This window comes from Acanthisitta chloris, unplaced genomic scaffold (genome assembly GCF_000695815.1).
Source record: "Acanthisitta chloris isolate BGI_N310 unplaced genomic scaffold, ASM69581v1 scaffold5892, whole genome shotgun sequence".
NCBI lineage: Eukaryota > Metazoa > Chordata > Aves > Passeriformes > Acanthisittidae > Acanthisitta > Acanthisitta chloris.
In genome coordinates, this window is record NW_008660926.1 from 55,296 (window position 1) to 70,825 (window position 15,530).

At 45.0% G+C, this 15,530-nt stretch overlaps 1 protein-coding gene across 1 annotated transcript in view; it reads right to left on the minus strand.

The window, feature by feature from the left end:
* Positions 1–15,530, minus strand: part of SLCO3A1 (solute carrier organic anion transporter family, member 3A1) — a gene marked incomplete at its 5' end in the record, with an annotated part of 110,771 nt that overhangs the window by 618 nt on the left and 94,623 nt on the right. Inside the window, 5 exons of the mRNA XM_009070005.1 lie at positions 4,188–4,252; positions 7,206–7,381; positions 11,734–11,872; positions 12,749–12,947; positions 14,895–15,059. Coding sequence (XP_009068253.1) covers positions 4,188–4,252; positions 7,206–7,381; positions 11,734–11,872; positions 12,749–12,947; positions 14,895–15,059 — 744 coding nt within the window. The remainder of the gene's footprint in view (positions 1–4,187; positions 4,253–7,205; positions 7,382–11,733; positions 11,873–12,748; positions 12,948–14,894; positions 15,060–15,530) is intronic.

Genomic DNA, 15,530 nt, shown 5'->3' on the forward strand with positions numbered 1-15,530 from the left:
TCGAGTTTAAGTGGCTTTTATTAAGCCTCTCGTTTGCCTAATGAGACTGATTGGAGGGGTAAATGAAAGAGGAAGAGGACAGCCTTGCAGCTTGCTCTCTGTTTTGGTACTGGTAATGCTGCACTTCTACACAGGGTGTTCACCTGAAGTCTGTCATAGCACTCCAGTGCAGAGCCTGAAATCGGCCAGAGCACAGAGATCCACTTTTGGACCTTTCCCTGTCACAGGCAAAGGTTTTTTCTGGGTCTAAGAAAAAGAAACAATGGCCACTAATAGATGTCAAATCTGCAAAGAAGGGAAAATTTCAGAGCACCATTAAATGAAATATCACAGCAGGATTCTCCCACAGCCACTGCAGCTAACTACCAATGAGTGTTTCTCAATCATAGTTTGCAGCAGAGCTGCAATCTTAAAGCCAAGTAATCACTCCAATCTCATTTAACTAATAAAGGCAATGTTTTTCTTCTCTACTTCTCCCCATCCCACGGGGACATTGCAGCAACCCCCATTTCACATTTACCCTGATGGTGCTGAGGACATCCAAGTTCCAGCTCTGCCCTCCCCAGCCAGCACACGTGCACCAGAAGCGCAGCATGCAGAAGAAAATGTGGATGTTCTGCTTAATGTAACCATTTCTCCTCCTTCTGCTGTATTTATAGGGGGAGGCTGGAAGCAGATAAACCCTGAAAAAAGCCCTGACTGATAAAGTCACTGCTGTGGGTTAAGACAGCAAGCAAAGGAGAGTGTCATATCTACTGAAATACAACAGCAGGTAGGCACAACACACCCTCAACAGTATCACTGCATCCGTAGGTGCTGCGATGCCTGAGACTCTATAAATACATGTGCAAACAGACACAAGGACTGCAGTTTTTAGACAGGAAAGGGCTTAATCTTGGATCCAGTTTCATCGTTAACCTGGATTTCCAGGCTTAAAAAAGATACCTTCCTTCAGCTTGTCATGAACAACCTAGTGACATCCATGACATGGTATCCTAAGACTACAAATAAATTGGTTGTCTTCACTGTTCCCTGTGGTAACTGAGATCTCTTTATTTTGTTTTGTTGATGACTGGAGCTCTGCAGTTTTTGTTTGATCTTCCTTCTGTGTTAATAAATGCAGGAATTAAGAAAGGCTATATAGGCTTTTGGTACTCATTTTAACCAGTCATTAATAGCACAAATGTTGTAAATAAAAACAGATGATACAAAAAGCAAGACAATCTGTTTGTTAGAAATGCTAGTTCCAGTCATCACATCTAAAAACCTGGTAATGTTCTGGAAAAAATGTCAGTGCCAGCTCTCAGTTTGTTGTTTCAATGACTGGAAATTCCAGACTGGGCTTGTTGTGCTTCTAAGTTAAAAGATGCTTTTTTTGGTGAAACCTGTGGACAACCACACACTCAACTTGGAATTTAAAAATTCAGCTGGGTTCATGCCAGAAACAAGCAAGAGGCTGTGCTGCTGATGGCAGCTTGTGTGCTTAGTGCTGCTGGATGGCACCTCGGGGGGTAACATCCAGCTCTGGCAGTGACCAAGGAGGCAGGAGCCACATGCTTTCTAGACTAACAGAAAACCTCACTTGGATCCTAATTTTGAGGTGTGAGCCCCTACTTGTTAACATGTTGAGAGGTGTTGCTACAAAGCTTTGGAGATGTGCAGGCTGAACTTCAGAGAGAGCTACCATCCCCACCTGCTGGCTTCAGCTGGCTTGCCTGGTTCACAAAATAATTTGGCCTGGAAATTGTCCTTGTAAGACCTGAGGAAGGACCTGTTTTCACTGAGCTCCGAAGCTACTCCCATGTGAACATAGGCATGGATGTGGATATGAAAAACTTCTAGGAATTAGTGAGTGTTTCAGGTTATTCTTAGTGGAGGAGAAGACAAGAGACTCACAGGAATGACGTGGAGCCTAGACCCCCTGAGACAAGGGAGTTGAGAGGTTGCACTGCAGACTGGAAACTCCTTCTGAGGGAGAAACACTGTGGGGTTTTGTCATGTTAGAAGAAGAGACAAAAACCATGGGCTTGTAGGAAAAATCAAAGGAAGTGCCCTGGTAAGTGGAGGCTTTGCTTGGATGCATGGTGAACACCATCCAGAAAGGATGCATCCATCATACAAGTCTGAAATTCTTTGCCATTCCAGACACTTCCATTCCAAACCTTTGGCTCCAATGGCATTGCTTTACTCTCTTCCCTGAGAAACTGCAGTAAGGCTTTTATATGAAGACACTGTAACGCTGCCCTCTCACAGCAGAATCCCTATGAAATAAGATAATACATGCAGGAGGATACCGGGAGAATTCACTCATGTTTCATGTTATTACAGTGAATATTAAAGAGATTCAATCATGTTGTACCTCTTACAGCAATATGTTGCAAAAATTTCTGCTGTACATATATATATTTCCTTGCAGAAACTGTAGGGCTGCATAAAAAAGCTGCTTCTGTCTTACTGAAATCTATTAGCTATGATTGCACCTTCGGGTCTCATACCTTCTGTATTTAATACTCTCCTTTGGTTCAAGAAGCAGCTATTATCACTGCCTTCTTAAGTCAAAGCTTAAAGGTGAACTGAAAAGCTTTTAAAATAAATCAGTAAAGCTATTCTCAAACCTCAGGTTGTTAAGGGCACAATTTGGATACCCTTGCTCATATTGAAAAGCACCTTTCTCTTCATTTTCTCTGTGTTCCAGCTACACTGCTGATATGCTTCAGGATGTATTGTCTTATTTCATAGGAATCCCTTAGTGACAGAGCAACATATAAAGATTTGAGTTTAAACTCCTACTATGGCTTCTTTATTGGAATGAAAAAACAAGATCTGTTCAACATAAGCATACATGTCTGAGCCTGGTTTTAGAGGAATTCAGGCTGCTGCTACCTCAGGAGGCTTCTGTCTTTTGAAAGGAAAAGAGAAAATTTCTCCCCTTAAGTACTTTCTCCTTTGGAAACAACAGCCCACAGCCAACCTCCCTGTACACTTGCCTGCTGACACTCCACATTCATCCAGAGAGAGCTGAGGACAGGCCAGAGCCCAAGAGCAAATGCTGTGTTTGCAAAGCTTGAACCAGAGCTAACCCAAGTCATCCCAGAAGATTCCCTTTGACTTATCTGAGCTCTGGAAAAGATTACTTGATGGAGCTTTTTTGTGTGACTGCAGCTACTTCACCAAAACCAATGGAAATCTAAATGGCTTTATTGTAAACTAGTTTGGGAGCATCATTTCCCTTTCAGTTAGTGGAAAACAAGGTGTTAAAAAATAAGTAAATCAGTGAGGTCACTCATTCAAATCAATGTATGGTACTGTTGGATTTGTGGTCCTGTACTTCCCAGTGTCTTACTGTAGCCTAAGAAATGGCACTTTACTCTCCAGCTCATTCCTTTGGGACTGGGGGAACTGTGCAGGGAAGGTGCTGCCTGTGTCCTGCTAAAACAAAGTAAATTGCACTTCTACAACATGCAGAAACCCTGGGCATGAGATGGTCCTACATGATGGTGGCTCAGAGGATTTTGCCCTGAATCATTGAGATTAATGAGCTGAAGTACAAAACCTTTAAAACAGAAGCCACATCTTCCAAATGGGAAAAAAACTCCACCCAGAAACAAGCAGCAGGCAAACAACAGCCTGGTGTGTTCCTCTTAATTCATACATGAGAAGCACATACTGGTCCAGAGGAGCAGCCATATGCATTTTAATGGGATATTAACCCACAGGAGGATACAAGGACTCAGCCTGTGTCATTTTTCTGGTTTCCTTTCTAAGAGACCCGAAGGAAGGGACAAAAACACCATGTAACACAGGTCCTGTCCCTCAAAGGAGGGGGAAAATACATATCCCTCTACTTCAGCAATATGCAATACAGCAGTAATTTTGCAAGCTGCTGACACGTTAATAACAGCTATAGAAGAGAAACTGGTTGTGTGGGACCATGGGAGAAACAGTCATTTCTCATGCAACACTGCATTTTCTTCCATTAGCACAATACAAATAGCAGGAAAAGTGCCTTCAGGAGCCTTGATGTGATATCCTTCATGGAGAGGGCTTGGACCCCAGCGTGTCAGACCCCACTCATGACAACCACAGCACTGCACAGAGTAGAAATCAACTTTTGTGTGTTAAAAATAATGAGTTTTCCATGAAGGAAGAAAGGATGGGAGAGAAGGACATACAATTTTTGTACCTACCTAGCAATCGGAGCAGCAGGAAAAGCACCCCCAAAGCGTAAGACTTGAGTTCGGGGCTCACGGTTCTGTAGGGAGGAGGGAGGGAGAGAGTGAAATCGATTCCTGTTGTTCTGCTTTGATTAACACACCCTGTGGCCGTTCTGTGCTGTCAGCCAGGATGCCACCACCACCTCTTCAAAAAGTCATTAATGGGGTTTTTCTTCTGCCTTTGCCTGAACTGCCTACAGCCCCAAAAGTAATTGCATTGGTGATAGGTTCAGGAATTTAGTTAAGTCATTAATAACAACAGCTAATCTTGTTGTTGGATGGGGAAAAATGAAATTCCCATCCCATTAAATCATTGTTTACAAGCTCCCCATCATGTTTTCAAGGCTCCAGATGTTGAGAATTGGAGGGAAAGAAAACTTGTGGTTCTGAAACTCCCCAGACTGCTGGGAACAAGAGCAAGAAGGGAGGATGACAGACCAAAAGGTTTTGTGAGCCTGTTAATTCAGGCCTCACAGAGAGGCAGTGTTCAAGACTAATTTTCATGGGCATGAGTTTAGCATGCCATTTTTTTTTAATGCTGGGAAGCCAACATTTGCTAGTGTCTTTTGCTATGAACATAACCCACTATGGCATTAGTGTTATCCTTCGAAGGTGTTTTGAAAAATAATTCATGGCTTTCTAATTCTCTTAGCTCAAGGATGCTACTGGCTAAAATCATCCTCTTGGGGTAGGCTCAGCAGAGCCTTTGGAACTTTAGAAACCATTAATTTGGTCTTAAGTCTTATAATAGCACTTCATTTCCTACAGAATATAAAGGCTGGGAAAGCAAGACAGAAATCCCCATGGGAACAGATTCATCACACAGGGGAACTTCAAAGGTCTAAGATGCCTCTTCCATTAGCTCCTTACAGAGGTCTGCAGGCAGCACTGCTAGTGGCATCCACAGTGGCAGTGGTAGTCCTCGGCATAAATACACTGGAGGAACATCAGACAAAACTGATAAAATAGGCAAAACCAGCAAGAGGTTTTAAGAGAAGACCATTCCAATCACCTGCTCTCCCTTCACACATTCATAGACCATGTAACATCAGACAACAACTCCTGCATGGAGCCTGTAGCTTCTGGATGAATCTCAGCAGTTTTCAGGCAGACCCCAAACTCTGTATAAAGTCTTTATGCCAGGAATTATCTGACCTTGGAAAAATGTTCTAGTGGTTAATGGCTTGGCTCAAATAGGTTTCTATAGTTGGGTGGGAAATGAAAGAAACTGAGTATTAAAGTTTATTTTATGGAAAAAAAATTATCATGTGAAATATTCCCAGTGGGTTTTCAATTGGTGGTGGTGTCCTTCCATCCACTATTTTGTATTTGAGACCAAAGTCAACCCCCATACCTTAGGGCAGAGTAAAAGTTGCCACCTGAAGACATCCCCTTTTCTCACTGACTACCACAGTGAACAAATGACTTGCCTAAACAAGACTTTTAATTTGAGAAGTTCATTTTTAAATAATCACAGGGGCTGCCAATGCCACTTGTCCCTGCCATGAGCACCAGGGACACATCCACTTGTCACTGCCATGGGCACCAGGGACACACATATGCCACAACTTTCCTTAGACAATGCAAGACAGCAGTCACAAGAGATCACAAAGTGGTATAAGGTGAAGAGCATTTTCCCTGTTCATTTTGGTAGCTATCAGTGATTCTGAGTGAAGTTACTAATTTGGATGTGTGAATTGTTTACTTCCTACAGCTCTGAATGGAGTATGTTTAATATTCCCTTCACTTTTCTTATTCCCTTGTGTTCTCCCTGGCTGGTGCCAGGCTTATCTCATTTGAAGGCAACACTAAGATGTCTCCATGCGGGATCCTACAGGTGCTGGCAGCTTCCTTGAACAAAGAACTCTTCAAACTTCAAATTACTTTTGCCACAATATTTATCATGAGAAATTTGATTTCCCTTTAGCTGCCAGAGATGCAAAGAGAGAAACGAACTAGTAGGTGGAATATCTCATTTTGTATCCTGCAGGGAGACATGCCCTCACAGAGCTGTTCTGTCCAAAATTCACTCAAGAGTGTGGTACTAATACAGACCTTATTGATTGAATTTTATTGGAATTTTCCAGGCAGCAGAATAGATCTGCTATTTATGCCTCTGGTTATTATTCTCAGTAAGTGACAGCCTGGACAGCTAAGTAATTCTGGATAAATGTGGGCTTAGATATATATGTATATCATAAGGTGAAGTGTTCCATGTGTCTGGAAATAACACAAGGTCAGTTATTTGCATAAGCTACTTTTGCCCACCTATTCATATTGGTTTAACTCAGACATGGCCTTCAGACCTCCAAGTTCCTTCTGCTCCTGGACTTGGTCCAGGGTGAGAGAAGTTAAACTCTGGCCAGGTGGGTATTGATCATAGCTAGTTTTTGCCACAGCCTTTCATTTTCCATGGTTTCTACGATCTCCAGGCCATCTCTAAAGGTATCTTACTAAGTCATTATGTGCTGAGAACACTGGGCTGCAATTCTGCCCCTCTCCTGATGCACCAGTAACTTTCTTAATACTTGGACTGGAAACCGCACATCTGTATCTCCCTTCTCATGATAATCTCAGCCTTGGTAAGAACAAGCCTGACACTGTTCTTTGCAGTACTTCTGCAGGGATCTTCTCTGTTTGCAGGCCCAGTTCCACCTCACTCCCATTCTACCAAAGCTACACTTGAGCAATTCCTGTTTTCTCTCTAGTAGGTCCGTACTGTAGTCAGTGATTTCAGTGGGGCTATGCCACGGATAAGCCAAGTGCTACCAAATGAAATAGTGGCTTAGAGAGAAGAAAACTTGAGTGGAGGTTCAGTCCAAAGTCACGGATCTGGGGACAGTCAGTGCAGCCTGAAAGGCAGAGGTGAGGAGCCGTGTGGGACCCTCAGCTCCCTGCAGCTCCCAGCAGAGCCCCATGGTCACTCCAGCTCTGCTCCCACCCCAGGAGCAGCCCCTCTGAGCTCACCAGACCCTCTGGTGTTGGTCCTACCTGATGAGAATGATGACTGACGGCGTCTGTGCCATGGCCCCGATCAGGCTGCAAACACACATCACGCAGAGGAATGTCAGGAAGGCCTCTTCACAGCCAGGGCTGGGGCATTTGCCAGGAACAACGGTGGCATTTTCGGCAGGGACCGAGGTGAGGCATGAACAGCCACTGAGGTTCTGCAGGGGAGCAGAGGGTCAGGAGATGAGAGAGACATGGTGCCACCACTGCCCTCTGTAACTTGGGCTTGTCAACGGCAACTCTGAATCCTCTAATGGTCAATTAAGTAACTGCTAAGTGCTTGTCTGAGGGGGGTTTGGAACAAATTTCAGGAGTGCCAGCTCTGATGCATGTTACCAGCAAGGGAAAGCTGTCTCTTGGCTTGTTTCTTTTCTTCTGCTCCTTTCAAGTCTCCCCCATAAATGTCATTGTGACAAAATTACTACCTCTTTGGAGGAGAATAAAGAAACAATCCATGTCTCTGCGACAAAGAAGATCCCCCAATTATGGTTCTAATTACTTTCTTATTTACCTCCATCCTCTTGGCTGTTGCAATTAAACTGAAGTACATTAAATGCAGGTAAATCTGCAGCCCTTTTCCTGGCTGCGGGTTTAGTGCCTGCTTCCAGCACCCTGAATCCTGGGAAGGAGCCACCCACGATGGGTGCTGCGGCTCAGTGAGAGCTGAACTATCAGAGCTTGGCAGCACAGACACTGCTGGACTTTAGTGCACTCCAGGGCTAATAAATGACATCTAGTTCAGAGGGATTTGTGTTGAGCTAAAAGCTGAAGTCAAGCGAGATAAAGTTTATCAATATGTGATCAGAAGGAGGGTGGAATAACTGCATTTTGCTTTGATCTCTCCAGCAAGTGCAGGATGTGAAAAGAAGCTTTGTTTGCCAGTCACAGACTTAAGGATTTGCTTTTTTCTTCTTATTTTCCAGCTCGCCCTCCTGAATTTTTGAGTGGGGGATGTCAGTGCAATTAAGGCACACAATACTACCAAGAAATCCCTTAACGAATACAGAATGAAATGATCATAAATGATTCATGGCTTGTCTTCATCAGCCTGCTGGGTTTGCAGGTCACATGTTTGTAAGAGGAGTAATGCCATAAAATAAAACATACTGAAAACCAGCTAAATCTCCTCCCCTTCCCCTCTACCATGTTTAAGCAGAAATTCCTTTGCATTTCTGCAGAGGAGTACCCTTAGGACCATATAAAAGCACACTTTCTGGTTCACTGCCTCCAAAGACAAGGATCGGCAGGGATACTACTCCAACCTTTCTGACACCAATCTCTCTCTTCTGCATAGGAGTCAAATGATTTTCTTCCAGCTAAGTGCACAGAGGGCAAGAGAGACCATGGTGCAGAACTCCTGGAGCACTGGAGCAGGCATACAGGTGCCTTTCTGGCTGGCAAGCAATAATTAACATAACAAATTCCTGTGCTGTGAGTTAGAAGCTGACACCTGAAGGCTTTGGAACTGTGACAATTAGCACCACTGAGGTGGTGTTTGCACAGACAACAGGAATTTCCAGTTTCTGGCTCTTACAGTAGTGTATTGCTAGCAACCAGCCTGGACATAGCCCCGTGGATCAAAACCCATCTAAATGTAGAAAGGTATGTACCTGCACTGAAATATCCTGGGACAAAATTCCCATCACAAGAGACACACAGAACTGGGTGGTTATTTCCCATGGGCTCTCCCATGGGATGGAAATTACCTGTTTCTGGCAATGGTAGGGTGGATTCTCCTCCCACTGGAGTGAATTTTTTACAAACTTCAAGGCAGATCCCCACCTTCACTGCCTGAAAATTTGCCCCTCAATCCACTTTTTTGACCATTTTGCATCAAGGTGCTAGCCCAAAGCAGTGCGAGTAGTTTGTACCAACTACATCTGCTTGCTTAGCACTGCACCTCATCCTTACCTGGGAGATCTTTGATCTTTTATTACTGACACACTATATAACTTGCAGACATCAAACAAGGAAACATCAAAGATGGAGTCAGAACTTTGCCCCATGGAGAGGCAACTTTTTGTGCCAAATTGCTATAGATCCCCTTGTCTGCAAGCCCACTGCATTCAACTACATATCCTCACAGCCTTGCAGCTTGCACACCCAGATTTCCATGTGCATGTGAGGCTACACAGATGCAGAGTTTACATCTTTAACAGTATCCTGATTTTGGTATGATTATCTATGCAAATTAGCCGGTTTTAATTACTCATTTTTTAAGCCCTGGCTCTGACAGGGAAGGGACAGGCTGGTACTACAATGCAAAGCTGTGTGATGCCAGCACAGTAATGCCAGGCTGGAATTTGTGTGCTTCCAGCCAAAAGGCTGAGACAATCAATGGCATCAAAACAAACAAGATGCACAGTCAAAGGCTTCATATGGAAGGGTCACTCCCAGGAATGGCTTGCAAGAAAAATTCCTGAGGGTGCCAGAGCTCTGACTATCAGCACTGATATTCCTATGGTCTTTTGGGCTGGTACACCTCTGGAACCAGCTTGGTAAGAGAGAAGAGAAAAAAAAAGACAAAACTTACTGAGCTACACATTGCTTTTAGAAATTGTTCACAGAGGAAAAGTGGAGAAAGGCAGTCAGAAACATCCAACGTAGTAAAGTTAAATAAAGCATTCAGAGAATTTTATGTCCCAGTAAAAAGCAACCCTTGGCTCATCACAAGCATATAACACTCGCAAGACCCTCTAGACAGGTCATTACCTGGATTATGGGTTTAAAACCTGGTTTGGCAATTTGGCTTTGCCTCAAGGCCATTGCATGGCCAAACTGGTCCATAATTCTTGATAATGCCCTTTCCAGAGGATGCTATTGCTTCACTAATTTGGGTTCAAAATGTTACTGTAAAAAAAACCCACAAAACAACGCCATGAAAAGAACCCCAAGATGATGACGAAAAGGCAAAATGAGAAAGAATCAGTAAGAGAGAGGGTGAGCGAGAGTGAGTTCTTTGCTGAGAGGTTTGCTCTTGTAGAGCATAAGGTCAGGCAGCTGCAGACTGAAGGGGCAGAGCTGAATTTTCATTACTGTGCTCCTTCCAGAGGAGCCAGAGCTTTGCCCTGAACTGCAGCAAGGAGGTCACTCCCACATGCCAGCCATGGACCACACTGGCTGTATTCTTGCTCAAGGCTTGGTGAACTGCTGAGACACTATTCTGTGTGCAAGAAACAAACTGGCTTCTGGCTAAAATCATCCTGCTGCCACCCCAGGTGTTGACTTATTGGAAGGAGAAGGAAGAAGAGGGCAGGAGGTAACACCTTCACATGTGTCACATTCATGGAGATCCTTGTGGGGTTGCTGAAAGCACCTTGAAACTGATATTTCAAAGGGATGCCTGCATCTCTGAGGCTGGAGTGGGAATGGAGGAGAAAGGAGGTTTAAGCAGGATGAGGCCCCAGGTCACCTGGGCTGTGAGGCTGCATTGTTAGCAGTGAGCTTGCATCTCTGCTCACCAGCTCTCTTTAGGGCAGGAAGGCAGGTCTGATGTCTCCTCAAAAAACAAGGATGAAGATGTGCAGGGATAATTGCACGTGGTGAGCACTGATGCCCCTGCAGCCACGAACAATCACTGTGACCAATCTGACCTCCCACACACTCCACACAGGCAGTGTGGCAGCAATCACCATGCCTGGCACGGCCCCAGGCAGGGAGCAAGGCTGCAGGAATCCCACCAGTGCCCACCCGCAGGAGCAGCAGGCATTAATTTTCAGCATAACCCAGAAGACATCAGCATTTCAGCGGCAAAAAATGAAAAAGCTGCTTTTAAGATATTGTTAAAAATTCCCCACATCTTCTTTATACAGAGATAGTTTGGTCTTAAAGAGTTTTCTAAAGGAAATAAACTCTTAGATATAGAGAACTGAAAACTACAGAATGTCTTTGGATGGAGTCACTGCTCCCCTGATAACTGCTCTTGCTGCTGCCTCAGAGCAACACAAGGAAAGAGACAGAAGTGAGAAGAGTGAAAGGAAAGCTTAAATAAGGGTGAGTAATACCAGGATCTGGCCACATGTTTCTAGGAACCAGATTCAGGAAAAGAGCAAGAGGAAGAAGAATAAAAGGATTGGACAGGGCAAACATGAGCAGGAGGAGAAGAGGGGAGATAAGGAGCTGCAGGATAATAGAGAACTGGTCCCACAGCCTGGGCTAGTGAGCTCTCGCAGAGGATCTGGGTTCTGCCACTGGACAACTGTGCAGATCTCCTATCATGTTTCTTGCTTCCATGCTGAGGAGAAAGACCATTGGAGGAGGAGAAGGATGTGAAATCCCATCCTACTCTGTAGGTAACCATGGCAGACTGCTGCTGGAGAGAGTGAGCAACAGAGTGAAAAACAACAGCAGCTCACTCCCATCTGATTGTGAGATCAGCTTTTGGAGGTGGAACCACTGCTGACTGCAGGTGACCTACTCTACCAGATACACACCAACCTCACTAACTTGAGCTCACAGAATGGTTCCTACAGGTGAGAGGTCCCACTTTTCCCAAGGAAAACTCACTCACCGTGCTGCTGCAGCCAGCAAAGCAGGCAGATAAGTATGTGATCCCGTCTGCCCCACAGACTGGAGTGAAGGAATCAGTTTGGCATTCACAGTTGTTATTGCAGGGGGAATATGGGTCCAGAGATGAGGTTGGAGTTGAGCTGTAAAAGAAAGAGAAATTAATGGGCACTGTGGTGCTATTGGCCAGTTTTTCCATTGCTGCCACACAAAGACAGCTTTGAGGGGGGCAGTTAAGACAAACCAATTACAAACAAGCAGTAGCCAGGCTAGCTGGTTTCAGCTCTCAAACCCAGGCTACAGCCTCTCCCTGGGGACAGAAATGCCATGGCCACTATCCCTCTGCAGCAGGTAATTTAATGCACAGCTTGGGCTGCCTTGTTACTTCAACGAGAAGCCTCAAGGAAACCCAGACACTGCAGAGATTGCTCTGTACTTTTCTAGAACACTGTGAGGAGTTGAGAGGCTGAAATCGTCATCTTCTAAAGAGTCACCCCTGCACACTGAGGAGCACTAGAAAATAAAATACAGGATAACTCTCTCCAAGTCCTGTGAGTGCTGCAGGGTACTGTGTGCCTCATTTCTCACACTAAACTGGGCCTGGAGCCACACACATTCTCTCTTCACCATATCTGAATTTCCAGGCACCTAAAACCTGGTTCTACAAATTTCCCTCAGGCACTGCAATCAATATACAAAGCAGTGCATGTCCCTCATTGTCAGGAGAAACCAGACAGTGTGGTGGACCTAGTGCTACACAGGTGGCCATGAGTACAGAATCAGGTCTGGCACCTTTTGATTCAGTTTGACTGATTTTAGTAAAGCTCTGTTGTTAGCTGCAGGTACTCAAATGTCACAGTGGTGAGTGGCATGAAAACATCCCAAATCGAGAGCCCTATACAACTCTGCATTCTCTGTGCTTGCCCTGTGCTGGAGGGGCCAGTGCTGCCTGTCAGGAGAATAACATGGATTTATGTTGGTAAAGCTGTGTGAGACCCTGAAACTCTCTGGAGACTCACTTGTTTCCATAGGGAACAGTAACTCCTGCCACAGGTCCTGTGTCACATCCCAGGAACAGGAAAGACACGTAACAAGCTGTGGACACCAGGTTCACCAGCATGGCCATCCTGATGGCTCCCAGAGCAGACAGGCTGAGCTTCTTCACCAAGAGGCCACCCAGGAATATGCCCAGACACGCACATGGGATTGCTGTCATTCCTGCAAGAGGAAAAATCAGTTAGCAAGAAGCATGAGCAAGGCTCAGTGATCCACACTATTACAGAGTTTTGGTCTCCAGCAGTGAGATCTGTGTACTGGCATGGGGAAACCTTGTAATGACCAACTGCTGGAGTAGCACCAAGCTGGGGCTGCCTGAAAAAGAGGAACAGATGCAAATGGGTATGCACAGAGGATCTTCTTTCAGTTCTCATCCATATTGGAGGGAAGGAAATGCCAAATTTACTGAGATTGGCCCAACCTAACCTAACCAGCAGCATCACTAATGCCTCCTGCAACAGTTGGCAGACAAATAAAGAATTTTCTGAGGTGTCTAGAGGCTTTGGATGAGTCCTGCTTGCTATACTTCACACTATGAAGTCTGATCTTTAGAGACTAGGCAAGAGTCGTGTTTGAAAACATGAAGTCTCCTTAAATAATCCTCTTAAACTGTAAGATGCAAAATCATTGCCAGAAGTGACTTCCTTTCCAGGCATGGACAGGCATTATCACACTATGCTTGTTTGGGTTTCACTTTTATCCCTTTGCTGCCAGTTATACTTCAGACCTCACCAACCTGGACTCAGCTTAGGAGAGCATCCCAGTCCTGGCATTTCTGGACTCATTTAAATGACATGTGGGAACTCTGGTGACAGCTTTGTTTAAACAAGTTGCTGTGAGGAACACTGAGATATCAGTCTCCTTTCCTACTGCTAGTTCAGAAGCAGGACGTGCTCTGGCTCGTGGGTGATCCCCTCTTTGTTGACCACTCAGTTCTACTCACATGCTGACTGCCCATGCATCTCCCACTAAACAGCTTTTCTCCTTCTTCCACTGGGTCAACACTGAAGTTGCTTTCCTTTGCCAAGCTTTTCATTTTCATGAAAGATGGAAGAGCCTAACATCTCCAAGACCTCTGGCCTTCTGTCAAATCATATTAGAATTCACCAGTGAGTTCCTGTATCACCGAGGGACACAAGACTGACTGCAGGGGATTGTTTCTTTTGAAAAACCAGGCCAAAACCAGAAGATATCGATAAGTTTAATAGGAAAATAAATAGCTGTCAGGAGAGCAGCTTGCAAGCTCCTTATTTTGATATTAAGATCCACCCATTTCCTGATGTCCCAGTTTTTGACAGATCACTACCAGCTGCCCATCTGGCAAGCTGTGGTTGCAGATCATCCAAGATCAACTTGCAGATATCTTAATTGGGTGCTGCTGAGAGAAAGACTGTCATAAACAAATTGCTGAGCCTGCTTGGGAATGAGCAGCAGCAGAAAATAAATGAAGATCCTGCCATCAGTGTCCTGACAGGGAACAAATGAATATTGAGAAATACATAGATGGGAAAGCACAGCAGCATGGCCTAGTCAGAGAGAAGGGGCATTTGAAAGACAACCAAGCTGCACTAGCTCAGGTACTTGAACTACTGATTGCAATGCTGTCATTTCCAGTCCAAGGGGAAAGGAGTGACTAGGAGGAGAATCTGGTCTTCCTAACCCAAATGGAGATAGGCTGGAGTACTCTGGGATACCTGAACCATAAGACAAGCTGTTTGATGGGCTTCTCTGTCACTTGTCGAGCAACTGCAGTCCTGGGCAAGCAAATGGCCCATTTCTGCTGCATTCAAGGCTATCACAGACTTTCATATCCTGGCTCTCCCATACCACTTCCCACACAATGGACTCAGCTACAGGGGAATGCAGGCTACAGCAGGATGCAGTGGAGAGCCCAGTTGAGGAGGAAGGATGCTGGAGGTCTGCTCCGGGTTCTGCAGCCACAGGACTGCTGAAGCCAACCCTTCCCACTCATGGACACATTTCTACTTGTTGGACAAGTCACTTTTTGGGCAGCCTAACCAGCGAGACTGGCTGCACTTACCAGCCATGCTGAACACTTTCAAATACATTTGGATGTTGGAGATTTGGTGCCCCTTTGTGGTTACTCACCCAGGAGCTGGTTTGCAGATGAGGTGGTGAGGTTGAACTGCTGCTCCAAGTACTTTCCCAGGAAGGCAGCGAAGCCAGCCACCACTGCAATCTCCATGCAGGCTGCCAGGATGATACAGGTGAAGACAGGATTGGAGAGCAAGTGCTTAGTTACTTTGGGGATCACTAGAAGAGAGGAAACAACCAGAGGTGATTTTGTGTAGGCTCTACTTGAGGTGCTGGAGGTGCCTTTCTGCTGTCCCGAAATACAAACTCACATCAAATCAGGAGGAATTTTCTGTCCTGCACAGACACACTGGTTGAAATGTGGCAACATCAGAACAAACTGTAATCTAAAGATTCATTTATCAGGAGGGTGAAAAAAGAAGTCATCTGCTGTTACCACAGAATCTTAGAGTATCCTGAGTTGAAAGGGACTCACAGGGATCATTGAAGTCCAACTCCTGGCCCTGCCACAGAACAGCACCAGGAAGCACACCCTGTGCCTGAGAGCATTGTCCACACACTTCTTGTATGTTTAATCTTACATATCATTTTGAAATTTGGAAGGATGAGTGTTTTCCAGCATTACTTTTTGTTTCTCTCATAGGAAAGTCATCCAAAACCTGGTATTCTCTTTCTCCTTCTCCTTTCCCT